The sequence below is a fragment of the Balearica regulorum genome, chromosome 5 (genome assembly GCF_011004875.1).
Source record: "Balearica regulorum gibbericeps isolate bBalReg1 chromosome 5, bBalReg1.pri, whole genome shotgun sequence".
Taxonomy (NCBI): Eukaryota; Metazoa; Chordata; class Aves; order Gruiformes; family Gruidae; genus Balearica; species Balearica regulorum.
Genome location: NC_046188.1, coordinates 57,840,559 through 57,867,977, shown reverse-complemented (window position 1 = coordinate 57,867,977; position 27,419 = coordinate 57,840,559). Strand labels below are relative to the sequence as shown.

The 27,419-nt window shown below is 47.4% G+C and overlaps 1 protein-coding gene across 4 annotated transcripts in view; it reads left to right on the top strand.

The window, feature by feature from the left end:
* Positions 1–18,657, top strand: part of LMO1 (LIM domain only 1) — a 66,480-nt gene extending 47,823 nt beyond the window's left edge. For all 4 annotated transcript variants that reach the window (XM_075755132.1, XM_075755130.1, XM_075755131.1 and 1 more), the window contains 3 exons: positions 1,524–1,737; positions 13,283–13,408; positions 18,216–18,657. In XM_075755132.1, the coding sequence (XP_075611247.1) occupies positions 1,532–1,737; positions 13,283–13,408; positions 18,216–18,321 (438 nt within the window). In that variant the 5' untranslated portion in view covers positions 1,524–1,531 and the 3' untranslated portion in view covers positions 18,322–18,657. The remainder of the gene's footprint in view (positions 1–1,523; positions 1,738–13,282; positions 13,409–18,215) is intronic.
* Positions 18,658–27,419: the final 8,762 nt, after the last annotated feature.

Genomic DNA, 27,419 nt, shown 5'->3' with positions numbered 1-27,419 from the left:
CCGCGCTGCTGAGACCACTTTGATAACAAATGGATCAATACCTCGCTGTTTGTGTAGAGGTGTCTTAAGTGCTATTGTCGTCTGCTTGCAGCTCTGACAAAGCAATTATTACTGTAGGAGTGGTGGGTTTTACTTGTGCTGAGCATTAGCCACTGTCAGGTCACCCTGGCTTTTAAGGAAAGCAGCAAATGTCACTTATTACAGTGCCACTGACTCGGTCCTCTCCGGTTAAGGGACTGTTAATAATTCCATTATCAGGCGGCTACTTTCTGGGACACCCGGCGTTTCCTACAGAAATGGTGCTTAACTTTGTGGAAGAGTATATAACCAGTGACACCTGCTACTGCAGCCAGAGTGTCCCCTCTCATTGCCTCTGCATTGGTTAAGCCCGTGGCATGCTCATTACAGGCCCAGCGTTGTCATTTCTAGTGATTGACACTAGTGACAACAAAAATCAGTAACAAAGTAAAATCAAGGCTCTACAGAAAATGGATTCTGGTGTCTCAGTGAGGCGGTTTTTTTCTGCTTTCATCATCTCCTGTCCCCTTGTTTATTTTTCCATCGTGCCTATTGATTCCATAAAATCCTGCCCTGCCTCCCCCTTAAACCGAGAAGGGCAACAGGTCTCTCACCTGTGTCAGTGCTCACCCTGGGAGGCACTAGCTGCTCGGAGGAGAGGAAAAAGCTGGAGACAGCAGTGTGAGGAAGGTGCCCCAGCTAGTCTCCATCAGTCTAGTGCCTTGAGTGTCCTGTCACCACCTCATACCCAACTAGCTCGTGCCTGCTTTGCAGTCCCAGCAAGGGTTTCCAGGGAGGGAAAAAACTCCTGTTTTTTTATTACCTTCTCCAGTGGTACAAGAGGAGAGGGGAAGCTCTGATTTGCTTAAGGAGCATGACCTCACTAGTGGTAGAGGGGCACTGGTTGGGTTATTCTCAGCAGTCCTCAAGGGCTTTTGAGTAACATTTATTTTAGAGTAGCCCCTGAGCTGCTCTAGCCTTCGCTGAGGCCTCTGTGACCAGGGGGATTCACAAAAAAGGAAAAACAGTGGCGTACAACATATTTTTATACCCACTGCTCTCCTTTCCCCATTAAGCTTGATCCAGCCAAGATGTTGGACTGGAGGTACACACGGTGGTGGCCCTTCTGATCTTCATAATTGCCTGTGGCAGGTAATTAACACCACAAGAGTACTGGTAACAAGGAAAAAAGCAAATGTTGACGTTGCAGCCAGTTTATTCTGCTGCAAGATGTTAATTAAAAAAAAAAAAAAAAGCCTGGTGCTTTGTGTCAGCCCTACCCTTAGGAAAAAAGGGCTGCGTTCCTGCAAGCGTCACACTCCCGCTTACCCTGTGACAGCAAATGAAGCTTAAGTTCCTTTGACCATCAGCTTCTTGCAATGTGAACTCCTTGTAATGAAACCAGCAGCAGTATTTGCTCACAGGTCTGCCTATAGCTCACATTGCTACCCTGAATTCAAGCTGTTTGAATATCTTCTAAATGAAATGCTTTGTTTGTGTTGCAGGTGTGCCAATGTTATCTGTGCAACCCAAAGGGAAGCAGAAGGGCTGTGCTGGCTGCAACCGGAAGATCAAGGACCGGTACCTGCTGAAGGCTCTGGATAAGTATTGGCATGAAGACTGTCTAAAGTGTGCCTGCTGTGACTGTCGTCTTGGAGAGGTTGGATCAACTCTTTACACAAAAGCAAATCTCATTCTTTGCCGCAGAGATTACCTGAGGTAAATAGAGGAACGTACTGTGGGCTCTTCCCAAAGCCTCTCAGTGTGCTGCCAGCTGTTTGTCTTTCTAAACCTCTCCTATAAAAACATGTACTTGTGCATGGTCAGCCCTGCCCTGAAGAGGCTGGAGTTTCTTCCTCTGTCTAAGCATGGCTTTTTATTTGCACTATTTTGTAGTCAGGGAGGTGGAATCCTGTTTTTAGGTCAAGGTAGAAGGAGGAGGGCATGACTTTATTATTATGAACCAACAAGAACAAACAGTGCTTGCTGAGAAAATTAGGAAAAGACATTTTTCTTGCGTACCTTTTGATGTTATACTCCTGCATATTGCCTGAGATCTGACCAAACCTTTACATTTCTTTTTCAGTGATAGTTTTTAGATAGACTTCTAGTGCTTATATTGAGTAAGGTTCCTCCCGAGAGGGTGTCTCTTCCCTAAGTAAACAGAGCAAAACTGTCCAAAATTACAGATCAACTTCAAAAAATTTTTCTTCATATGGAAGTCTACAGAGACCATCACTAACTCCGAGTTAGCACTACCCTGTCAGTGTGTGTCTGCAATACAAAACAACACATGGGATTTTTTGCCTGGTGTGCAGGGAGGTTTTGTACAAAATAATTTATATAAGCACAAATGAATTTTAATAAGACAATAGGTCTAATGCCAACATTCTTATGAGGGTAACACTGCAAAACACTCCAATTTTTTTGTCATTTTTCCTTTGGAAGAATGTACTTGATCTCCAGCTAATGTGTGTGGTTTTGGTTCTGTTGTTTGTTTTTTTCCTAAAGCACTGATAGCATTTCCTATGCAACCTCAACCAGCAAACAAATCTGAAGCAAAACCAAAACAACACACTGTTTTAAGATAGGGAGGTAAAATGCCGTCTAACCTTGTGGCATCCAGAGGCTGGCTAGATTAGTCTCAATGATCAGATGCTTCATGTGTTTCAATGTAAAACATATTCCTGACAATCTTTTGTAAATATTTTCTTAGTAAACTTGAACAAACAAGTTTCTCCTTCTAAAGATGAGAGATTAAGAACTGAGGCAACCAGAAGAAATAAGTCTATTAGCTGCCATATGGGAGCTGCCACCTTGCCTTTCAGCCAGGCAGTGTACAAATGCATCCTGTCCACGCGGGGATTTTGGCTTCTGTTTGAGCTGAAACTCTCCAGGGCACACATGAAATGTCTCAGCTGAAATTCTGCCACACAGGCAGCAGTCACAGGTCCACACTGCGTTAGGTAGGATACGTCCCCAAAATGTGAGGAGGAGCTTGGGTGGTACACATCTGAAGGCGGAAGACAGGATAAACAGCCTTTGGAAAGGTAGAAAGGGAGCAGTGAGGAAAGAGTTAACTATCTTCACTATCATTAAATAATTTTTGTACCTTGTCTTAAGTCTGAGTATTTACTAATGCCACAAGTCACTTCCTCTGGAAGTATCTTTAACTCTGTCTGTGCTATGCTGACAAAACCGAGCTCCAGAAGGTTCTTTAATACACACGTTTCTAACCCCAAATTAGCGTTCTTCACTGACCTTCCTTCAGTTCAGCTGTACTCTTCCTGTGTTGTGAACATAATTCCAATGTGTCAATGAAGAGCAGAACAGCTCTTGATCTTCCCTTGTCAGGGATTGCATCATTTCTTTTCATCATAGTATCACAATTGGGTTGTGCTAGGTACTAATCACAAGGATCCCCCAAACATTTCAGGAGAGCTTCTTCCAGGAATAGTCTTCCTTCCAGAAAGCATAGGCTGCATTAGTTCCTGGAGTGTTTCTTTATACTCTATCTTATTTATACTTCATCTTTATCTTGTTTGCACCAGCTTGCCAAGCGATCCAGATCTCTTCATCAGTCATCCTCTTCATTATTTATCACTTCTCTAGACTTTGTCATTTGTGCACTTGATAAACAGTGGTGTGTGTGTTTGGTTTTTGGAGTTTTTAATCTGACCTGAAAGATAGATATTCAGCGTTATTCTACATGTTACAGAACCCTACTAGAAATACTCAGCTGGGCGGTGATTCCCATTTACGTTTGCCTTTTGAGACCTATGAGCTACCCCATGTCTTGTCCATTTAATGAGCACCATATTGATTTTGCTTTGTTCTAGTTTCATAACAAAAATAATGTGCAACATCAAATCAGACACATTAAAGTGCTGAAGGAGAGCAGTATCAATGCTGTTAAACTTAGAAGAACCTTTTTATCACTGCAGTTGTAGAACATTTCTTTCCTTGGTTTATCCTGAGAATGCTGCTTTGAGGTGGAAAAGGTTAATCTGTGATCTTCTCACTGGCCCTCAGGTGGCACAACTTTCTGGGGCACGCCAGGGGCCTGTGCTAGAGATGGGAAAGAAGCCGGGAGTTGCAGACCTCAGGAAATGGCCCACGTCCCGTCTTTGAGAAGAGAGGGTAATTCATGACACAAAACATGGAAGGCAACAGTTGGGGCTAGTGTTTATCCGTGTCCACACAGCTTCTGTCACAGCAGCAGTTAAGTGTAGTCTCTGAAGCAAACCTCTTCTGTGCCTGAAAGGGGTCTCGTAGCTCCTCTGCCTCCAATTGTTGGGTTAGAATAGTCCCCGGTGCAGCCAAGGGAGCAGCCTGTTGCTATTTGTGCAGCATCGTTAAACTGTGGAGAGAAGGCTTTCGTGGCACAGTAAAACTGGGCAGACGTTGTCTGTGCTAAAGAAATTGTAGGTATTGTGAGTAAAAATGGGGGGCATCGGCCCGTGTTGAGTAGGGTACCAAACACTTCAGCTGGCTGCACAATCTGCTCTAGGTCTCTGGCTAGTCTAAACCTCCTCGCATGGTGGCTATGTATATATGCATACCTTATGCTACTAGTTAATTTCTGGGCAGCATTTACTGCTTTCTACTTTAAATATTTTTCCCCTATCTGAATTTAGTCCGTTATAGCAGCTTTGGCCACTAGCAATATTTCTTACTTGCTTTTTTCTTGGGAAGAACAATATCATTGTTGTATCCCAGGAAATTTGACCAAGAGTGAGGTAGGAAGGATTAACATTAATTCTGTAACACAATTGTTAACTAGCGTTCAGCTGTTTAGCCATCTTTACGGCTATGATGTTTTGTGTTCTCGCTAATAAGTAAATTGAGTTGTATACCATTTTCGGGGGGGGGGGGGGGTGTCTGCCACACTCCTGGGTTCTGTTCTGATGGCAAGGAACCCTTTCAGGGTCCTCCGGTAGGAATAAGGGCATTGTTATGCAGTCCTGTATTTTATGGAAGTATAAAGCATTTTTTTTTACTTTAAAACATCTTCTGTTGCCTTCTACACATAGTATTTCTTTCTCTCTCAATTTTAACTATTAGTTCTATTAATAGAAGGAACTAAAGTTGCCATCACCATCTTCTCTACTGTCTGTTCACTGCTGGTAATTTGATTTTTTTCATATTGGAGAATTACCCATTTCCATCATTATATAATTCTTTCCTTCCCTTTAATAATTTTAGACCCTCTATCCACATGTTTTTTTCCTCGTTCAACAACTCATGGTATTTGTTCTACTAGTCAAATTTTAGCAGAATTCATTCCTAAAAATAAGTTTTCATACTTCATACTGTACTTGCATCACAAAGGGAGTATTTTATCTGGAGGACAGTTAAAGGAATTTATTGTTGACCACTTCTTCTATATGCCTTTGTGTAAGAACTGGGTGAATATTGCACTGATATTTGGGAGGTCAACCATCATGTGAAAAATTAAAAGCTAGACTTATTTCGTTCCCACAAATGTACATATATGTATCTTTTATATTTGAGGTCCAAAAGGAATATTGCTGTGTAAGGACCAGGAGGAAAAAAAAAAAAAAAGGTGTTTCATAATCTCTTTATAGACCAATGTTTCTTCGAATTTGCTTGTGAGCCGAGCGTGTAGTTTGGGAATATCGTTACCTGGTGAGATGTGATTTCCCGTCCCCTTGCGCAGGCTCCATCTACGAGCACGGAGCAGGCTTGCTCCCGCCCGGGGCTGCAAAGACCCAACCGTTACCCCGAGCACCAGGCTCCCGCTTGCCTCGTCACCGCGGAGGCAGCAACATACGGGGTTCCTGGAATATTCTGGGCAGCGGACGTTGTCGAGCCAAGGTTTTGGTGAAAAGCAGCTCAGCTTCTGGAGCTTTGCCATCAGCGTGGGGCAGAGCGCTGGGACTGCGTCAGCGTTGCTTCGGAGCCGGCTTTGTCCAAGGTGTTGGTGGGGCGGTGGGCTGCCAGCTGTGTGCGCTGGTCCTCAGTGGGTTTTTGGAAGAAATTTTTCACGTGTATTTCAGGAGCTGCTAGCAGACCATAGCCCGATCATTTGTTTCAAAAGATAAACTGTCGTCATTGCTTGTGAAGGAACATTTGTTAACCTTCACATTTCATAAAACACTTTCTTGCTCATTTTTTAATCATGAAAGATGAAATTGGATCTCGAGTTGTTATCCTTGCGATATCACCTCAGTCTCCAGCTGTGTCTAGATGTATCTTTCGATACATTTCATCTGAGCAAATAGATTTACCATTTGTTTCATAATCACAGTTCCAGCATTCCTACCTCTAATTATTTTTGATAAGCAAATGCTATTGAAGAAACCGCTTCTGGGACAGAGCAGCTTAGTGTGCGGCTCGGATGGCTCCTCGCAGCCCCCACGCAGCAATGTGTGTTTGTTCCTAGGCGTAATTAAACATTCACCAAGCTCCGGTTCACAGGGACGGTATGGGTGTTGCATCAGGATTTCCCGGGAGGAACTGACAACTTAAATTTCACTGTGAAGTGCTGATGAAGAATGTGATTTTTCCTTTTTACTCGGCATGGTGCCCTCACACAAGCAAAGGCGAGTCAGGCTCGCTTTGACAGGAGCAGAACTGCCGCTTCTGTATTTTTGATATGCTGGTGTTGGGAAAGTTTTTCATCATTTAAACTGATTAGGGCCTTAATTAGACTCCAAAGAAAGCTCAAAACCCGCATTAAAAAATGATGGTGACTCAGTAAGAGGGAAGAGCTTTCCGGGAAGCCCTGATGCTATTCTCAGTGGATTTCATGGAAATTCTTTTCACCCAACTTCCCACGTGTTTTATCAGTGCCGCAACCTCAGCACGGCATTGGTGCCGCGACCTGAGCGTATGGTGTCAGCGCCCACGGCAGGCGGAGCAGCCCTGCGCACCCCATTGGAGACGTCCCAGCAGCACTGCCGTCCCCCGGCACTGGTGTCCCTCAGCGCTGTCTCTGTCGCGGAGGCTTGAACTCCACCCTGGGCAGCTCCTAGTCCAAATGAGTCAGTTTCCCGGTACTGGGCTTTCCAGTTGTTGGATACTGGTTTTTGCTCTGCTCCCAATGCCCCAGTGGGTTCATTCTGTTAGTGAATCGCTTTGGGACCCCTTTACATGAAGTGTTCTGTATCTGGCAAATGTGAGGGCTTTAACTTCATCGTGGGACCTGAAAAGCGATCTTGCACAAACACAGGAGCCCTGCTCTCTGGCACAGGAGGATGCAGGCAAATACCCTCCTTCTGGTGGGCTTCCCCACGTCGGTAACAAAGGCCCAAAGCCAAACAATTAAACCACAGTTGGACATGTAAGCACATGTCTTCAGGAACTGAGAAGTGCGTGCCGAAACTAGCAGAATTTCAGTTAATCTACCAGAGACATCACTAATACTCTGAATGTAGCTTCAGCCTGCCGAGCTGCAACACCTTTGAAGCAGCAAGGGTAGTCTTTGGGACCTTTTTCTACCAGCGAAACGTAGTGTGCATGCAATCACTGAGAGCATGCCCTGCCTGCTTTTCAAGGGACACGTTCACCATGGGGAGGAGAGGTATAAATGCAGTGTGGCTGAACAAACGGTATCTGCTCAGAGCCTAAAAACATTGCAAAATTGAAGTGGTGTTCTTGCATTGCAACAGGAAATGTCTTGCATGCTGTGTAGGATACCCTCACTTCTACACTTGGTATCTCTACAGATTATGAAGGATTAATTAGGCTCAAAGTAGAATGTGTCTTGGCAACATTGCTGTGCTTTGTGATGTGAAAGCAGAGATTTTTTTTCCTCCGTAGTAGCTGGTCCAGGAGTTTCTCACAGTCCATGCCTTTCAGGATAAACAAGCAATGCTTGGTTTGTTCACTTGCTTTCCCCCCACCCTTTTATTTTTTTTTTTCCTTCTCCACAACCTCCCAGTGAGGAGGAAAGCTTACAGGGAGCAATTCTTCCTGCCTGTGGTATACTAGCATATCTCTAGCACTTTCAACCTTTCCGTTTTCTGACTGCTGTTTTTAAACTCCCCTAAGAGGACATTGTTGCACACATGTTCAACAGTGCCAGAGAGAACTGAGATGGGTTTTAAGGTTGGTGGCTTCAGTTTTAGTGTAAGGAAGGCTGGGGCAGCAGGACTTGGACTTCTACCTGCTAAGAGTCCCAACCGCACTGTAAATATCTACTGAAAATATGGAGGGAGAGGCTAAAGGAGTAAAAATAAGTGAACATTCAGATGCGTTCTTCAACTGAAAACAGATGCCCTCGAGCAACCTTGAAGTTTATGCCCAGTAATCTCTGAACTAGTGCGGTCACCCGACCAGAGGGCATTTTTGTACCGCGCTGGTTCAGCTCCTCCCGCTATGCTATCCATGAATGCCAAACCCTTTGGCATGCAAGATGTAAATTCTTTGGGATTGAACTTGAAGGCTGCATGACAGGACAGCTTGACCAACTTCATTAGTATCAAAATGCATTTCCTTTCCTTCAGCTGACGTGACTTCCCACTGCAGCACTGACAACGGTGTCCTGGAAAGGAGGGGGCACCAGCTAATATGTATTTACCATGCTGAAACGCCTATCGCTAAAGCTTTCTCTGAATATTACACAAAGGCTGATTACAGGGAACCCTGAGTCTGAAGTTGCTTTTAAGCTTATTCTTTTTATCTTTTTAAGTGATGTTCAGGCTTTCCCTGCAATTATTGACATATTCAGTACTTTGGTCAAATCAGACTTGTAGCTCAGCATATTTCTAATAACCACAGATGGGAAAAATACTGATTGCAAGCTGTTAAGAGCCGTCCTCACTGCAAAACTAGTTGTTGGTTTGTTTCAAAGGGTAGGGGCAAACCCTTTTATTTTCATGACGATGAGTTTCAGGTGCGTAAAGCAAGTCTTGCTCTACAGCAGGTCCTGATGGAGCTAGGAAGTAAATGGCAGCAGGCATATAGAGAAAGTGTATGGGAAAACCTGTTTCGCCTACTAGCTGGAGAGGATATGAGCATGGGGTTTGGTAGCTCTAGAAAAACTTGTATATCCAGAGGATGTGGATGTACAAATATACAGAGAAATATGTAGCTGTACACAATATCTACAAATGTAGGCATTTATCTGTAGATGTTTAGTCCTCTTTCAAATCAGAATTCCTACCTTTCAGTGTTGACAAAGCCTCTTGTTTGGGGGAATTATCAGTCTCAACTCAGCTGTTCAATTTTTGAACTTGTCTTGTTCTTGCATTGTTTAAAAAAAAATCCGATTGACACTCCGAACCTATCCTTTCTGTACCACTCATTATTTATATGTGCCTGTCCTGGGTCCTCTTTTTTTTTGTCTCCTGTGAAGGCAACAGGTCCAAAATTTTCAGTCTTTCTATGGAGGGGATATTTTCTCCCTCTTTGTCAATTGCAAGCTGCTAGCTAGTCAGACAGCAGGCTAGAGAGAGGAGAAGAAATGGGGACTCTCTCCTTGTAGGCAATGACTAAAACAGACTGTTGTTTCTAGTGGTGACAGAAATAGGCAATCAGGTTCTCAGTTTAGCCACCCTGCGTGTTTTGGTCAGAGAAGGAAAAATCTGTTAAAAGGTGCTAAACTTAATGTGTTCATACAAGAAGTTTCTTCCTGTTTTCCCTACGGTTAGGACCCTTTACCACTCTTTTTTCCCCAAAAAACTTGCAGGGTGCTGTTGACTTTACTGTAGTTTGAATGAAGTTCAGGTATATTCACGGAGCTGGTGAGGTGTGGATTATCATGCAGAAGACTACTCTTTAGCGCAGACCAGACCAGACTACATAAAAAGCATCCTTCGACAGTTGCCTACCACTTCCAGAAGCGCTCCCTTCTTTTCCCATTAATTCATTTGCATTCACTGCTGCTCCTGTATGCCAATTAGCTTTAATTTTTACTATACACACTGACATCAATGGCCAATGAGAACAGCACGTAGTGGGGTTTTTAGTGTGCCTATAAACTACAGAAAATTGTCCTTGGACAAACTCCTGCTTTTAGACTGGCTGACAACAATAGACATGGTTAAGTTCAGGCTAAGAGCCATTAAACATAATTACTACCACAGGGTAAAAGTTTAATTGTGCTAAATTTTAAATCTGCATAGTCTATGCTTATTTACAAGCTGGCTAGGTCTTCCTGTTACATAAGGGAGAATAAATCTGTACTTAAAAATTGTTGCCTTTTAACTTCAAAGGGAGATGAAAAAAATTGGGGTTTTTTTAGAAGCAGCAAAACAACTCCAAAGTGAAACCTTTCTGTATTTCCAGCTTCTTTTATGCCAGTGGCTCCAAGCTGGTAAGTAGATGCTGAGCATCTTCTGATAGATTTTTCTAATGCGCTTCAACTTTGTGTGCGTGAATGTGCGAGAGAGTATTGCATCTGTTCTGAAGGTGTCTGGGGGACAGAATGCAGATCAGTTTGTTCATGTGGGGTTATTTTAAATTTAACCACAGATGGGGCTTGGGGTGGAAGATTTTTCCTCCTTCTCCTTGTCTTCTCTTCCTCCTCCAATAGTGTTAAGCTCCCCACCTCAGAAAGTTTCAGCTCAAGTAGCTTCTGGGTAAGTAGGTATCAGAGGTGGCAGGTTTTTTTACAAGCAAACAAAAAAAAGGCAAAAGTCTGTGTTCATTTTGATTTTTCTTCCAGCAGACTTAAAAAAAAAATAAATCATGTTCACTGAGCTACAAGTTACAGCGTATTTTTAGAAGCATGGTGAATATACAGGGCTCTATATCAGTCCCTGAAAATCAGATTAAAATTAGGAAGTGGTAGAATAAGTGTGAAATGTTCATCTGTTGGGAAAGGGAGGGTATGGAGGACTGTGAAACTTGATAGAAGAGAAAAAGATTAGCACGCTGACTAGCTGGAAGCTACGTTTATGTAGACATTAGAAGGCAACACGATTTCAGCCGGACAGAACATAAGCTTCAGATCTTATGCAAACAGTCAAAGCTGTTTAACAATTGGTTTACCCCCCAAACCCCTGAAAGGAGACAGGTGAATACGATGCCAAATACATTTTTCATGTTTCTTAAGCTAACTGTTTAAATAGTTAAGTGAACATCTGTCCAAATTTCCCCATCATTTCCATTTAGAAAAGTCTCCCATTTGAAGGCTGAAGAAAAGCGCCTGCTTAACAATGCAAATGGTGCTGTCTGGGGCCCCTTTATTTTGTTTAATCTAGATTGAGCTCCACACAACTGTGATGCTAATGAATAATGGATATTTTATACTTGTGCATGTAGCAGTGCTGGGCAGAGAGCAAATCTAGGATTAACCTCCCAGTTTCCCTCCCTAATATATTGGACTGATTTTTCGAGTTTGCTGTGACTTGGGTACTCTAAAAACAGATGCCTGGTTTTATGGAAAATGGCAAAAGCCGCCAGGTTTTGCTATGCCCAAGTGAGGTACCGTAGAAGGGGGCTGCTACGTTGAGGGGGGGAGGGAGGGATGTCTGTATTAATGGCTTGATTTGTGAGCCGGTGCTGAATGAGAGCCAGGGCGTTTCAGGGTGGAGACCCGTACGCTTTTCAGTGCCACATTTTTTCAGTCCTGTCTGCTGGCGTTAGGCAGCCAAGCACCGCGCTCAGCTGCCTCCCCTGCCTGCGGGAGCGGGGGCAAGCCGGAGTCAGCTTGTGGGGAGAAAGGGGCTGCCCCGTTCCCAATGACATGGTCTGAGTTTGCAAGTGCAAAATATATGGCTGGGATTTTACTCTGCCTTTCAGCACTGATGTGATGGAATCATAGGGGAAGAAATGTTGGTACTCCTTTTGCAGTTTTTCTGTCCTGCACAAGTGTTTACGTTCAGTTTGTGTTGTTTAACTTTCAGGGAAAACGTAGTGCTGTTTCTTCATAAGAAGTCTTGGGGTTTTCCAGCCAGGCCTAATGAAAGACCACTGATACCACTTGTAATGAAAAATAAGGGTAGCCTTTTTTTTTTTTAATAGCTGAAGAGCAAGCTGAGTTTGGTAGCACAGCGCTGTGTGAGGGTGGGAGAGTTGCGTGGAGGTTTCTATAACATTGCTGGGTGTTTTAATTCACAATTACTGGCCAGTAATAATTAGTATTGATTAGCTTGGCAAATTGCAGGTTTAGAAATTGGTTATAGATTTTCCTGATGCTTCTCATCTGCCTGTTGTGGAAATAGCCAGAACCAATGGCTTGAAACAAACCACGAGCCCAAATCTGTCTGCGGGCAGCGACGCGTTGCACGTGCAGAGCTAATGGTCAGCAGGAACCGTACGTCTTGAGGCCCATCTCCCCAAGAATACGATTTTCATCATCTCCTAAGCAAAGTAACCAACCGCATGGCATATTGACCACAGTCTCAGGTGAAACTTGGTTTTGTCGGCCTGTTGATTCACGCCCCAGCCGGTTCATGTGGCTTTAATGTCGCAGTGGCGTGCTGCCCCTGGCACGCACAGGGGTCTGCAGGGACATCTTGGAGGGGGCCGGGGGAAGGATGCTGCAGTCTTGGTTGAGTCCCCCGGCGGGAGCTGTAACAGCAGCAGACATCTGGGGAGACAGATAGTGAAAGCCAAGATGAAAATGGCAAAGCTTCCAGTGCTGAAGGGCTGTCCTCGAGGACCGGGGAGCTGAAGTGGAACGGCTGAGCATGCTGTTCGGGCCATGGTGGAAGGGCTTAGCTGGCTCCCAGGAGGGACGTGGAGGCGGGAGGAGGGGGGCACAGCCAGGGAGGAGTGCTTGCTCTCTGAGATGCCTTGCAAAATGCTGTTGTACTCATTGCAAGAGAAATTGTGCTTTTTGTATTTTAAACTGCAGGTAAGTGAGGTTCTTCCTGAGCTATACTATAGTGTTGCCTGCCAGGGCTGGCAAAGTTTGCAGGTCTTCTGCATCTTGGTGTGAGAGGCTGCCAGCCTATCCCTCCGTTGGGCTGTGCCCAAGCACAGACGGGGCAAGCACACGCAGAGGAGGGTGGGCAGCTCCGAGCACCTACCCCATTGCTGCAGAGAGGCAGATAGTTTTTGACTGAAATTTTGTGAGCCCCAAAATAGTGCTCTAAGTGTTTAATGCTTTTCTCCATTAGACAGCAAATTAGCCCTAGGCTCACAAACCAAATGAAGTTTCATCTCGACAATCGGAGCCGGCTCACCAGGCAGTTTTATCCCAAGTTCCCGCACACTGGTTGGTCAGCGAAATGGAGACTGCAACTTCTATTTATTGGTGCAATACAGTATTTGATACTGCTAATTACACTTAATTAGTCCTTCCACCATTTAATTAAAATGGCTTCTAATGATTGTGCTTCTTTGGCAGGCTCTTTGGTACCACCGGGAATTGTGCTGCCTGCAGTAAACTGATCCCTGCCTTTGAGATGGTGATGAGGGCCAGAGATAATGTTTACCATTTGGACTGCTTTGCCTGTCAGCTCTGCAACCAGCGGTGAGGACACAGTTATTACACACACAAACACAAACTAATTTATACCTTTGCCTGCAAAACAGGGGCAACGTTTTGATCCACACTACCTGTCTGGGGCTCACAGCCTGCTGGGGTGGCTTGGGCTGGTTTATTAGGCTGACCTGGGTGATGCATGTAAGTACCTGTAGCCCCTGCACTGCAAATCCCCTTGGAGCTGGTGAGAGTTGGGAGGGTGATGGGGGGGGCTCAAAGACTGCAGATCTGGCCACGGTCGTATGCAGCACAGCTGCTGCTGAATAAAACAAACCGCCTCAGCATCCTTTCAGGATCTACCCTCTTTGCAGAACACAGATGATGGAGAATGGACTTCCTCTGGCAAACTGACGTTATTTTGCTTAAATTGGGTTTCTCACAGGCTCCAAACTGGGGACAGCAAAGAAGGAGGAGAAAGAGAAGCGATGGGAAGGAGAAAAATACTCTAGATAAAGCCCTTTCCGACAGTAGGAACCAATCCCTTTAGTTGTGTAATTAATAGGGGATCTTGATGGTGTAATTTTGAGGGGGGCTTGTGCATTTTGCTGGGGTTTACCCAGTGGAAAATGCATGTCGAGGAGTATAATAAAGGGTCACGCACAAAGTTTTCCCTTTCCCTTGGGCTACCTGCAGCCAGCTGAATTTGGCAAGGCTGTGAAAAAATCTTTGCAGCATGCTGTTTCTTGGTCATTGTAGGCCAAATGGAAGCCCACAGAACCAGGCGTGATACAGTGTCGCCTTCTAATGCATCCATCCATCGTTGTCCAAGACAGGCCTGCAAGTGCTCGTTGTGCTTACTGCTTTAGTCGGGCTGTAGTGATTGCCCAAGGGCTGTGCTGGGGTTGCTGTTCTGGACTTGTTGTTGTGAAACTAGGAGGCAATGCTTCATCCCACGTGAAGGTGTGAGAGAGACGACAGAACTCGTGGGAAGATGGAGAACCTAGTTCTGTAAAAGTCAAGCTAAAAGCTTGACTTAAAAATTCATCACTTGCCCTAGAACAAAAGTCACAGTGGGATCTCTAATGAAGTAGCCATACATGGTGCATGTGTGGATGCAAACCCCTGCCACCTTTCCCACTAAACTCAGGAGACTGTGCAAACTGGGGTCTGATTCTCCTCCCACGCCTCTGACAGCCGCTTAGTTCACAGGGATGAATGGGGTTGTGGCTGGTTGGTGCCAGAGCGTGGAAGAGGAGAATCAGGCGAGCTGTTTGTAGCTCAGGTGGCTTTACTCGATCACGATATGGAAGGCAGAGGCAGTGTTTGTTCAAGGCAGAAAACTATGAATATTGGCGGCGTCCGGAGGCGCGGTGGCAGCGCCGGGGCGGCAGTGACATCTAGTGGCTCCCGGCCTTGGGCTCCTCTCTGGAAGCCCCGCTAAATCTTTCAGTTGCCCATGGGGTCTTGTTTTGCACCTCTTGAACATGCTCCTGCCCAGCCATGATTCCTGATCAGCAGCACGTGACTGCAGAGCTAACACGCTCCCTCCCTGTGATGGTCTGTCTTCACACAGGTGAAATTCCTGGTTGGTTGTGGAGTTTGTCTCCAGACTCCAAAGTGTTGCAGGTGCTGCCAGGCTCAGCCCTCAGGCTCAGCTTTCTTCAGCCTGCTGATGAAGGACGGGCAGGAGAGGGGTGCTCCCAAACTCCACGCCGATACTAGGGCTAGAGCATCTCAAACGTCCCTTCTGGCAGAGGCAACGGCTCTGGGCTGCACAGGCAGGAGTGTTGGGTTGACCTTGGAGTCTGTAGGATATTTATCATCAAACCCCTACTTTAGCCTAGTTTCTCTCATGGAAACGCCTAGTACCACCTAGTTCTCATTTTCAGGAATTTCTTTTAAATTTCACCCTTTATTACAAAGGTTTCAAAGCACCTCTCTTCCCTCTGCAATTGCTAACACTGTTCCTGCACTCAGTGCAAAGTGCGCTCCTACTCTGCCCTTAAAACAACCTCCAAGTGCTGTCGCTGCCTGGCAGGAAAGCGCAGGTAATCCCCCCGTTCTGGCAGAGTCGCGCTTTGATGCACGAGGGATTTGCCCAGTTTGAGAGGAGCTGAGTTTTTCTGAAAGATGGGCTGAGTAGACAGCGTAGAGCTATGTGTGGATTATTATTTTTGGCTGAGATCAGAAGGCTACAAACTTTTATGACTTATCCTCTAGAGATTTTGGCCCGAAAGGGCAGAATGGCAGTGCGCCTGTGACAGACGGCATTGGAAGCTGAATGAGAACAGTGATTTTAAGTAAGCCTAACGTCAAAATTGCAGAGGTGGATGCCAAAGCTAGTTCTGAATTGGAAACCCCACCTGAAACCCCACCTCATTCTTCAGCTATGAAAAGATTTGATTATGAAGACATTTCTGTAGTTCTCTTCTAGCTTACTTGCCCTTCTGTAGCTGGACTCTGTGTAGACTGTTATATCCATCAGAGCAAAATCTCTAATATTTATACTGAGTGTGCAGTATTTTCATTAGCTTCATTCTCCAAAACATCAGGTTTGCAGCAAGTCCTACAAGGCTACTCAGCCTTATAAGGCTGACTTATAAGGTTGATGCTGCTTGTCACAATACTGAAAGTTGGTCACTGCTGTAGCTGGCTAACAGGTCAGTATTACAAGGGTTGCAGGAAATGCAGCTGCTTGCGTTGCTGTTATCTAAGTAGTGGTTTTGCTCGGAAGAAAATCTGTCTGTAGAAATGGCAGGGTAGGTTCAGCGCCTGTTTCTCACTGCTGCTGGCTGGAACTCGATCAGCCAGACGAGCTCTGCGACAGACCTGCTCCGAGCGTGAGGGCTGGCAGCGCGGTCCCACGTCTTGCTCTGAAGAGAGCTGCCGGCTGGGACACGCGAAACTGCATCGGAAGTCCTGCATCTGCCCTGTTAAATCCTCTGTCTCTAGTTGTGATGCATCAGCTGAAGAGATCCCAGTTTACTGCTGGGTTTGCAGGACCGGCAGGTAGAAAGAAAGAAGTCGCCTTTCCAGTGAATCAAGCCCTTCTCCCAAAACCCCACAGGGTCTCAGAGTACCCCTGCTGCGCATATTATTTCCCACATGCTCATACACACACCCACCCCCTAACTCCTTACTTCTCCAACTCTTCCTTTGGCTTCTCTAGACCCAAACCAGGTTTGGCAAGAGACAGCTGTCTGTGATGCTGATGGCAAGAGTAATTTTTGCATTTCTTTTCCTGGAGATTTATATTGTACTTAAGGTAGGGATAAGTAGCAGAAAGCAAGCAGCTGTCTGTTATTTATCGTGAGTAAACCTACCGGTGGGGGAAGGTTGTTTTCAGGAGAGTGCGTGCAGTTTTAGTGTAAAAGCTGTTAATTTAAATTGAGATTAATTTTTAGCTTTTTAATATACAAAAAAGGTTGAATTTCAGAACTGCTAACGCACATCCTGCAGAGGAAAGAAGATGGAAAATCTCCAGTGAAATCATATAAAGTGAGAACCAATGCCCAGTTTTCTCTGTATGGGCTTGGCACATTAGTCCACTTATTTGCAGGTGTTCAGTTGGAGAAAACTTGTGCCCATGTCAGACCTATAAAGGAGCTCTAAAATGCCCACTCCTGTTCTTGTAGCACAAAATATGCAGTTTTATGGAGATGCTCTGCCTGAGGCTGCCCGGGTTACAAATCTAGACAAATTGTAGACAAGGAATAGCTGACGTCCCTGCCAAAGCTCTGCCTGGGAGCAGAGGAAATGGGAATTTGAGGTCTGCCAAGTCTCCTGAGGATGGGATCATCTCCACTGATCTTCCTTTAAAGCCCAGTAAATATTTGGCCTCACCAGGGGGTGGTACCTACCTGTTCCTGTTGGTTCAGAGCTGCCTTTTGGCCCAGGGGCTGGGTTGACTGCTTTAGGGACCTGGGGTGACTCTGCTTTAGGGACCTGGGGCTGATTTAGGGCTCAGCACTTGGGGCAGGGAGGCGCAGCCATGCACTCTGGTCTATCATCGCCCCACTGGTGTCAGGGATAAAAAACAGCCCCTGAATTGGGCGCAAAGAGCATTATTTGTTATCTTAAGAAGTAAAGATTAGCTTCAGATTCTTGAGCAAGCAGGAAGGGTGAAAAAGCTATTGGCTGTCAATTCACACCTCTCAGATCTTATATGTGGAACTTTTTTGACCTTAATGGTCAAATAAAATTGTTAAATATCACAAGCCTCTCTGTCAACTTCAATACAAACAGAACAATTTACATGGTATATAGAGAGCGGTGCCCTTCGCTCAATGAAGATAAAGGTTAGGAGTCTAGCCACCAGGAAATTTCTATTTATTGTTCCGCACTGTACACAAGGGGGTGAGGAAGGACTCAATAGCCAGTCCTTGCCTGGAAATTAGTGTAAATACTGCCTCACCCGAGGGGACCGTGGAAATGGCGGATAGCAGCAAAAACTTCAAATAATCTCTGTGTAATATTGCCCGTTTGATTTCCCGGTGGTAGAGCTGACACCTCTCATCTGCTGCAGGGACAAATCCCTTCACTGCTCCCGGCCTCCTGCGGCCGCTGGCGTGGGACTCGGCAGAGACGGGGACCCGCTCCCCAAGCCACATCCAACCACCATGTCCTGGGAGCTGAGCACCACCCTGCCAGGAAAAGGGACAGCAAAGCCCCAGGATGCGTGCGGGGAAGGGGAAGGCAGGAGAAGCACCCAGACTTTCCCGGGGTACCGCGCCACCGGCCGAGGTGGAAATCAAACTCTGGCCCCCGGAGTCACCTTCAGACCCAAACTGCCTCAAATGCACTCTGTTCCAACCCCTGTTCATACTTATGCCTCTTAATTCTTCTTGTCTTCCAGATTCTGCGTGGGGGACAAATTTTTCCTGAAGAACAACATGATCTTGTGTCAGATGGACTATGAGGAAGGGCAGCTGAACGGGAGCTTTGAGTCCCAGGTTCAATAACAAACCCTGCTTCGCTGAAGCACTGTGGGATGGGCGCTTGGCCGCGCGAGCAGCGAGGGCGCCTGTCAGCTTGCCTGCAATATTTTTTTAATTCTCGGTCCAGAGAGGACTATATACATTGTAGTACTTTTCCCCCCCACCACAAAGCAGTTACAATTTTAGATGTACAGTTGTGCCTGCTTAGCTGAGCACTGCATTGCCTGTATGTTTGTGAGTTTTTGGGGTCTGGGGGAGGGCTCTGTACAGTCTGTTTTCTGTATATAAACTGGAACATTTATTTTATGAAAAATGTAATGCAATTTTATTACTGGTGTGAATTAAAAATTATGAATGTTTCCTGGTCGTCTTAGCTGTGGTTTGTTCCCCATGTGGTGAAAACCCGTATTTCCTGTGCTTGATGTTGAGCAGGCTATTAGATATATATACACAAATCCCTGGAAGCTGCCTGAATAAAAACAGAGGCAGGAGTTCACACACACAAACTGGGGGAAGGAATGCCGCTGCAGAGCTAGACCTCTTCACTTGAACCGTGCGGAGACTTGTCTCCAAAAACCTGCTGTGCTGTACCACGAGAGGGAACGAGCTGTGGGCGGGTGATGGCTGGGAACCGCCGGCGTCACTGGCCGGGTCCCACCAAGGCGGCTGTGCAGTGCTGCGCTGCGTTGCATTGCGTTGCGTTGCTGGCTGAGAGGCGCCTCGCTTTTCGTCTCCCTGAATTTAGACAGTGCGTTTCCACGGCCAGGAGTGCTTGTTGGACAGCTGATACAGCGTCTCCCGTCTGGGCTGTGAGGAACAGGCTCCCTCCAGCCCTGCCAACAGGTGCCCAGGCATTGATCAGAATATTAATTTCAAGGCTTTGATAGGCAGTGGGGTTTTCCTGCGGGGCATCGCTTGTCCAGGTCTGAGCTGCTGTGAGAGCTGATGTCAGGGTTCGAACGCCGACGGGCGCTGACGCAGCATCCTTTTCTGCAGCCCTTTTTTGCTTACTCTGCACCAGGTGCTTTGACCTCCCACGTAACGAAAGTGATCGGATTTGAAGCCTCTCCTGTAGAAAAGCTCTGAACTGTGTTCCTGCTGCGATGCTTTGTGCAATGATTTTCAAGGTTATGCAATTCATGTGAAACCCACTGGACTGTACCGAACACATTTCTTTGTACCGTGAGTGTCACTTTAATACAGTGCACCAGTAGCTGTAAAGGATGGCTGCAATTCTATTTATTTTGTTGTCTTGCTTTTTCTTAGATTTACCTTGCTTTCCTCCAATAAATAGACACCAAATACTTTTTTCTGAGGTGACTTAATCAGTTACTTGACCTGGCTCGTGCGTGTGTTCTCTGAATTGCAAACGGCACGTGCAGTGCAGCTTGGTGCTGCTCTGCCTGTTGCATGAAATGCTTTTATGGACATCTACGTTGAATAATGGCTAAACAGAAGAAAAACACCACCAGACACTCGGTAGGCTTCAAAGTATTACCTATCACCTGAAGCCGCCTCAAACATGTGGATTGATTGAGTGGGTTTTCTTTGTAAACAGATGTTTTGGGTTGTGAAACCCATTATAAAATGTGTTGCTTCCTCCCCTTTTATTCCATAAAAATGGAATAACAATTAAAAAGCCACCTATAGCTGCCTATGGATAGGCTCGACAACCCTTTCGGTGAAGGAATTACCGGGAGCAGGAGATAGCCTGGGAACTTGGAGAAAAAAATGGGTCATGAACTGGTAAAAGGGACAAAATAACCAGTAAGTGGAACCAGCTTCAGCAAGGTGTAGTCTCAGTAGCTGCCAGCTATCTGGTCCTGGCAGCGTGGCGGTGCGGTGTCAAGCCTGGAGCCAAGGATGAAGCACGGTTAGTGATGTTAGCTGAGAACAGGCAGCACACCTGAGAGCAGGGAACGCGCAGGGGGTCCAGTGGTCCCAGGGGATAGTACCACAACAACACAGGTCTCTCCTCCCGGGGCGGGGGCAAACACCTGGGTGGTGTATTCTGAGAGGCTGACCCCCGCAAAGAGCACCTCTGCCTCCAGGGCAAGGCAGGGACCGAGCCCTGCACGCCCCGGCCGGAGCACGGAGGGAGGCTGAGCCGGCACGGGCTGGCACTGCAAAGGCACGACTTCCCTTCCAGTTGTGCATGCTGAACGCAAGGTGCAGCAGCGTGCTGCTTGGATGCCAACATCCCTGCGGTTTGCTCGGTGGGCCCCGACGTGGGATGTCTGGACCCCTCCCTCGCACGTGCTACGGCAGCACAGACATACTCGCACCTTGCCAAAACACCCTTCTGTCCAGGGAAGGGGGGGGGGTTACTTACACCCTGGGCCATGATTCGCATGCGATGGCACTTTGGGCATCTCGTTGCCTCCTTGCACTTCTCCTTGCTGTGAAATGTGGGCAGTGCTCCCCACCGGGGTGCAGGGGCTTCATTTCTGATGGGCAGGCCTCACTGCGGCTGTAGATTCGATTCCTTACGCCTAACGAGGAATTTCATGACACTGTTTCATGCAAAAGCCCCAGCTGGATGGGTGGGAAGAAAGCCTGGGACAGGGCACAGCTTCTTCCTGTTGAATGGGGTGCAGCAAATGTCCAGTTGTCTTATATTTAAAAAAAAATAATAATACAAGTGAGAAATGGTGCAGCATCTGTATCCCCCCTTTCCATGTCTGCGCAGCGGACAAGGCCCGCCTGCAACAGCCCGTGCCCCGGAGAGCATTAGAAGTGGGATTTCTTTAAAAATAAAAATCCCAGGAGGACAATATAATAATGAATTTTTGTCTGAACGCTGCAAATTTGCTTAATAGAAACAAGTGCTGGAGTGCAGACCTGCTGTTGAATAATCACTTCCACTCTACGGAGCAGAGCACAGAAACCTTTTGATGGTGTTATAGTCATCACTTGGCATAAATATTCATTCAAGGAATCAGAGCAGAGTAAATGGCATTTTAGACTCTAATCATTTAGTATTAGCAGATAGCCTTTTTACTGCTAAAGATAACCACTGCTTAATCAGTTTAGTGACCACTGGCATACCGTATGACATTTAAGCTTGTGCCTCGGTCCCCACGTTGAGGACACAGCTGCCAGTGACCCCTCTGCCCGAGTCTCCGCCGTTCCCAAAGTTGGCTCAGCCGCTGCCAGCTGCCAAATGCACACAACTGGCTTTAACTTCCGAATTATCTGCCGTTTGCCTCCTTATCTTAGATCAAAGCGGTATTTTAAGTTCATACGACAAGTGTTAAAACCTAGGATCTTTTCTCTCCTTTTTTTTTTTTTTGTGTAGTTGGGGCTAATGGCTGATCACAGCACAGTCTGATTTTGAGATTAAAAACGAGCCAGTATTTAAAGGCAATCAAAATCTCAAGCTTCTTCTCCATTCATCTTTAATGCTGGTGTAATTGCTGCACAGATTCTGGCTCTTCCTCCAGTCTTAATGGTTTTTTTTCTTTGGTGTGTGCGACTGTCTTTCAGAGGGCTGTTACACTTCCCTGAGCAGCATTAGCACTACGGAGGACTCCGCTATCGGCAATCCAGCTCGCCCGATTTCATATCTTGCCAAACAAGTTAATCTAATATTAACAGCGGTTTGTTACCTCGTTGTTAGCTTAATTTACTTTACAAGAAATGCTATATTTGCATTTCATCCCCCTGTCATTGGCTTGCGAAGCGTGCTTCCCGGTGCCAAGAAGGGACGGCTCACACCGTTTGGCGCGAGTCTCGGCGTGGCTGTGCCGCGGAGGAGGGGGCCGTCACCCCAACCAGGCATTTTCGCTAATTGGCTGGGGGGGCGGTGAGGGGAGTTCGAAGGAGGATTTTGAAAGCCGTAGAGCAGGTCCTGGAAATGCAATATTCAGAATAGCACAAATACTGCTGCTGCTCTTCCAGTAATAGAGCTGAGTCGTAGACAGTAGTTTTCCCTGGTGGCAAACATATACAGTAAATGTCTTTAGTATGGAAATCAGCAGACATATGGGCACAGCGGCAGACGTTTGCAACACCAACAGGTTCCTCAGGCTTTTAGGGGGTGCTCCCGCGCCAGCCCCCACCGCATGCCGGGGACTCGCCGAGGTCTGTCTGCCAGCACGGCGGGGGCTGTGCGCCTCACCTCCAGATTGCTGGGGGGGGGACCGTGAGCAGAGGCTCGAAGCAATCGCTCAAAAGCCACTTCCCCTAATGACCCGGCTCTCGGACAGGAAGGCTTGTCTCCATCGGCCACGCAGAGCTGCGGGGCTGGGAAGGGCCGTGGGACGGGGCTGGGGATGCCCCATGGTGGCAGTAGGTGACATCGGTGACTTGGTGCCCAGGGCTGGTCCCACCTAGGCTGCGGGATGTGGCGTGGTTGGAGATAGGGATGGCTTTTGCGAGTGTTAAGTTTCTGGCTTAATTCTTGATTAGCTCATTAAGTGCCGCATCACTAAACCCTGTCCCTGTTTATGGGGTGCTGGCTCTTCACCTGCTCTAGCCATCGCTGCCTTCTGCTGTACCGGCCAGCGAGTGGCGGAGGTGCCTGCACTGAGTTAGTAATATTATTTCTGAAAGGGAAGGGACAGCAGCAGGGTGATGACACTGTTGCCACTGATGTCCTCAATGTCAGCCTCTCGCACAAAAATGGGATTTTTAGCAGAGGGGAGGTTGCAAACATTTTGCTAGGGGAGGCCATTTGGATGCGAGGCTAGTCCCCAGCCACCGGTCCCACTGTGCCCCCAACTCATCAGGTCACTCCAGCTTCTCCTCTGCTGGTGCCTGTGTCTCCGGTCAAGCCACGTTTGAATTGACCCAGGGAAAGGAAGTGGGGGGCTGCACCCCCATGCTCTCCGTAGGCAGCAAGAACCAGCCCCCAGGGCGAGGTATCCCCTGCACGGCTAAGCTCCCGCCGGAGGCAGCAGCTACGGGAGGAGCCCTGGTTTGCACAGCTCCGTTTAGGTATCTCGGCTTACAGAAACCAAATTACTCCGTCTGTCCGTCTGTCTGTCTTGCTCTGGTTTTAATAGCAAAACTTTGAAGGATGCCAAGGAAGACTCTGGCCAGGCTGAGATGCCTGGCAGGGCGGCCACTTTGTGATGCTGAAGAAGGTTTTTAGTGAAGGTCTAAGAGAAAGCAGGACTGGAGGAGGAGGAGTGGTGGTGGCTAGGAGCAGGGTTTGGTCCTGGAGAAGCAGCAGGAGCTGGAGAGGTGGATCAAAGTGAGGGATCAGCCATGGACAAAAGTACCAAATACTGGTAGATTACCGTGAGCAATTAGAGGGCAAGTGCCCAAAACAGAGGTCAGTTTTGCCACAAAAGCACTCTGCAACATCTCAGAAGTAATATAAATAGTAGTATAGGTGTAAATATAAAGAATATGAATATATTGCACCGACCACAGCCCATGGCGCTGAGGCCAGTGTGAGCTCCCGTGGCCATCCCAGCACAACCTCCCCTGCCAAGGCTGCGGGCAGGCGGGGCAGTCTGCAGGGGGCTGATTTCACTTGCTGCTGCATCGCAGGTCCATCGTGCCTCCTGATGGCCAACCCTCCCTCCACCTCGGGCCTGAAAATTTGCTCTCCCCGGGGTCTTTGCTTGTGCGAGCAGCTGAGCACCAAAGCCAGGGGCTGCCGCACTGGTGCCGGGTCTGCTCCCACCGCTGCCCGGAGCACCGTTAGCTCAACACGTGGGGACAGAAACTGCCAACCAGGCAAACAGGCTGCAGGTTGGAAAAGGAGCGTGACTCAGACCTGAGTGTGCGCACACACACACACGCAGACAGACACACACGTCCTCTCTAAGCCACGGGCAACTTTTCCCCCAGGTGGTGGAGGGGAGACGGTGAGGGCTCGCCTGGGCGAGCAGCTTCAGGTGTGCTGTAAAATGAAGGTGCTCTGCTGAGGGGAGGCTGATGGTCCCCGCCTGTGATCCAGGCTCAGGTTTACCCCCAGGAGGCTTGAACAGATGGGCTTGTGGAAATTTGCGGGCCATTGGAGTTGCCCCCTGGCCATGTTGGTGTTTCTCCATGGGCCCCGTCAGACCCAGCGCGACACCGTTCTGCCCGGGCAGGGCTGGCAGGAGGTGCGCAGCAGCCCGAGCTGCGGTGCAGCCGGTGCCGACTGCAGCCGGCGGCGGGCACAGTGCGGCAGCATGCCCGTGTGCTGCAGCACGGCCATGGGCTCCTTGCACGCCCAGCAGCAATGCAGAAATCCGCATTTAAGCCCCGCCACTGATGGGCCACATGAAGCTAAAGTCCCCGGAGCTTCCTGGCACGAACATTTTGGTAAGGAAAACTAATTTATTTTGAGAAGAGCAAAAAGTTGTTGGGTTGCTCCTTTTGTTTCTCAGTGCAAATACACGTAGCTCACACCTTTTCTTATCGCTAAGCCATGCTGAAGCAAGGCCAGTCGGGCAAATCCATTGTCCCTGTGACCCGACGGCTGGTGCTGCCTGCCGAGTGCTGCCCACCGGCTGCCTGCGGGTGGGCAGGCAGGGCTTGCTGCTCGTTTTAGTTCTCGCTGGTAATGCTGCTGGAAAGAGATGTTGCTAATGCAACCTGAGCTTTTATGGGCAATTTTACTAAGAAAAAGACCTTGGGAATAGCTTTATTATTATTAAACAGAATCAGGTATTTACTTAAAGGTCTTGACATCCCTGTAGAACCCGTAGAAAACTGTGGGTTTATTTAATGAAAACCTTGTTGTTCAAAAGCGGTGTTTCACTCCGGGGCTTGTCCTGCAGCCCTGCGCGGGTGCATCCCGGCAGCGGGTGCCTGTGTGTGTTGCAAGTGCCAAGGTGGAAAAAGCACCGATTCCCTCTGGTCTGCCTTCCCTCTGCAGCTCACCTGGCTTTGCCCCCCCTTAAAATGCTTTGCTGAGCACTTTGCCGTCAGTGTCTGTCCCAGTGCAGGGGCACTGACCCTGGCCACGGCCGGCTGCTGGGGCAGAGGACGGGCGCACGACTGTGCCACAGCACTCCGGTGCATTCGGGAACGTGGCAAATCGTGCCAGGTGCAGAGACCGTGCTGTCCTTACCACCAGTTTTTAAGAATGGCTTTTCATTGATCTATTATTTAACATAAGTAACCCCTTTAATGTTCACTGCTCAGGTTCTCACTCTAATAATCGCACTACAGCATTGAAATTTAATTGAAGGCAGAAGGGAGGACTTCTGTTTGCAGATCTATTTTCTGGAAAAAAAAAAAAGCATATCTTTGTCTGTCATCTTTTTTTTTTTTTAACGATTATTCCTTATATTCTTGCCGAACACAAGCCAGAGATGCAGTGAAGCGCCTTGCCGCAGTAGCACAGAGCAGTAACAGGAGCCCTGGGGGGCTGAGGCGATGCCCTCTCTTCGGCCTGCCACAGAGGAGGGTGAAAGGTCTCCCAAAAGTCCCGATGGGAACACAGAGGTTCCGGACACAACATCCTCTAGAGCTGGTCGTCTTGCCTCTGCACCCCAGAGGAGACCTGGGGAAACCCCAGCATTGGACAAGAAAGAAACATCAAAGTTGCTGCTGAGCCGCGGCCACACCGGCAGGCCCAAGGGCTGCTGCCCACCGCGCCGTGCCGCGTCCCCTCGTCCCCGTGCGGAGCAGCAGCCTCATAAATAATTCCTCAGTGTAATGGCAATGTTGTAAAACATGAATATTTAGTGCAAGCGTAATAGTTGTTTATTCAGACTTAAATGTCAGCTGGTGAAAACATATTTAAAAGCCTTCCTTCCCGGGGAAGCACAAGCCTCTGGAGGAGATGGGCGGCAAAGGTGGCTCCGAAAAGTCACAGTTGTTTCTGGGCTGAAGCCCAGCGCTGGGGTGACGGACCCCCGCACTCTGGCTGCCCCGTGTCCCTGCTCGCTGGGGCCCAGACCTGCAGGAGCCAACACCATCCTGCTCTCCACGGGACCGGCTCCAACCGATGGAGGGTTTCATGCTTGTGCCAGGGCTAAATTTGGCCAACACTGTGCCGGTTCTCCTGGTACGTCTGTATAACGCACACAGCCGAGCCATGGGGAGGCCAGGGGGTGGGCGGAGGGGGTGCACCCCCAGCACAGGCTATGGGGTGGCCGGCACTCTGCAGGACAGGGCTGCTACGATGCTGGCTGTGGGGATGCAGCCCAGGGTGCGGGCAGGGAGAGGTGGGACCGCCTGCCCGCTGCCTGCCCGCTGCCTGCCCGCTCATGCTCACTAGTGCAAATGTTCAACGCTTGGGAAGGAACAAAACAAAACAACAAAAAAAAAAAGAGAGAGAAATAAATTATCAGTAAAGCAACACAAATTTATGAAGGACAATTTTTTTTGCTGTCAATACACACAAAGAAGCAAAAATTGGAAGCTTTTGAGGAAAAGAAATGTGTCTGAACTTCTGAGCAAGCGAGAAAGTACTGAAAAGCCCTGCATTGCCGAGCTCCTCTGAGGTAACTTCTGTGCTCAGAGAGAATATTTCAGAAGACATTTTATTCTTTAGAAGATGCCAAAAATGCAAGACTTGGCACTTTAACAAAACAGAAAAAGGAAAACACATAATCTTCTTAACTAGTAAGTCTTTGAGCCCAGGATCACATTGTTGCCATATAATAAAAAGGGATGTTATGCAGTAATTTGGGCAGTTAAGAATTCTGTGCATACTCAAAATCATGACATTTCAAGGACAATAAAGTTGGCTGGCTCGTGGCCATTGCCCATAAGAAGAGAAAACAAAAAACTGGATTGTCAGCTGGTTATTCATACCGCATTACAAAACAAGCCTCCCAACAGGCAAACACTCTTTATTGCTTGTGTTTTTGCTCCAGAAATATATTTTTTAATTAAAAAAAAAAAAAGTTCTCGCAGCATTCATCTTACAAATGTTAACCCCTTAAAAGACAATTCTGACATACTTTGCCGCTGGCTTTTCGACTTTATAAATGTTCTACAGACAAGGAGAAAATCAGAAAGAAAAATTTATTTCTCACTTGGCATGAGCTGTCTGTTTCTTTTTGGGGAAGGAAATAAATAATCAAGGCATTCAAGACAGCCTTTATGTGATTAGTCATGTGGGATGCGATTAATCATCTGGGATGCTTTGATTTTTGGGACGTCTGACTTGAAATAACGCCTAGGGTGCCGTTTTCCAGAAAAAAAACACGTGAAACCCGTGGGTGTGT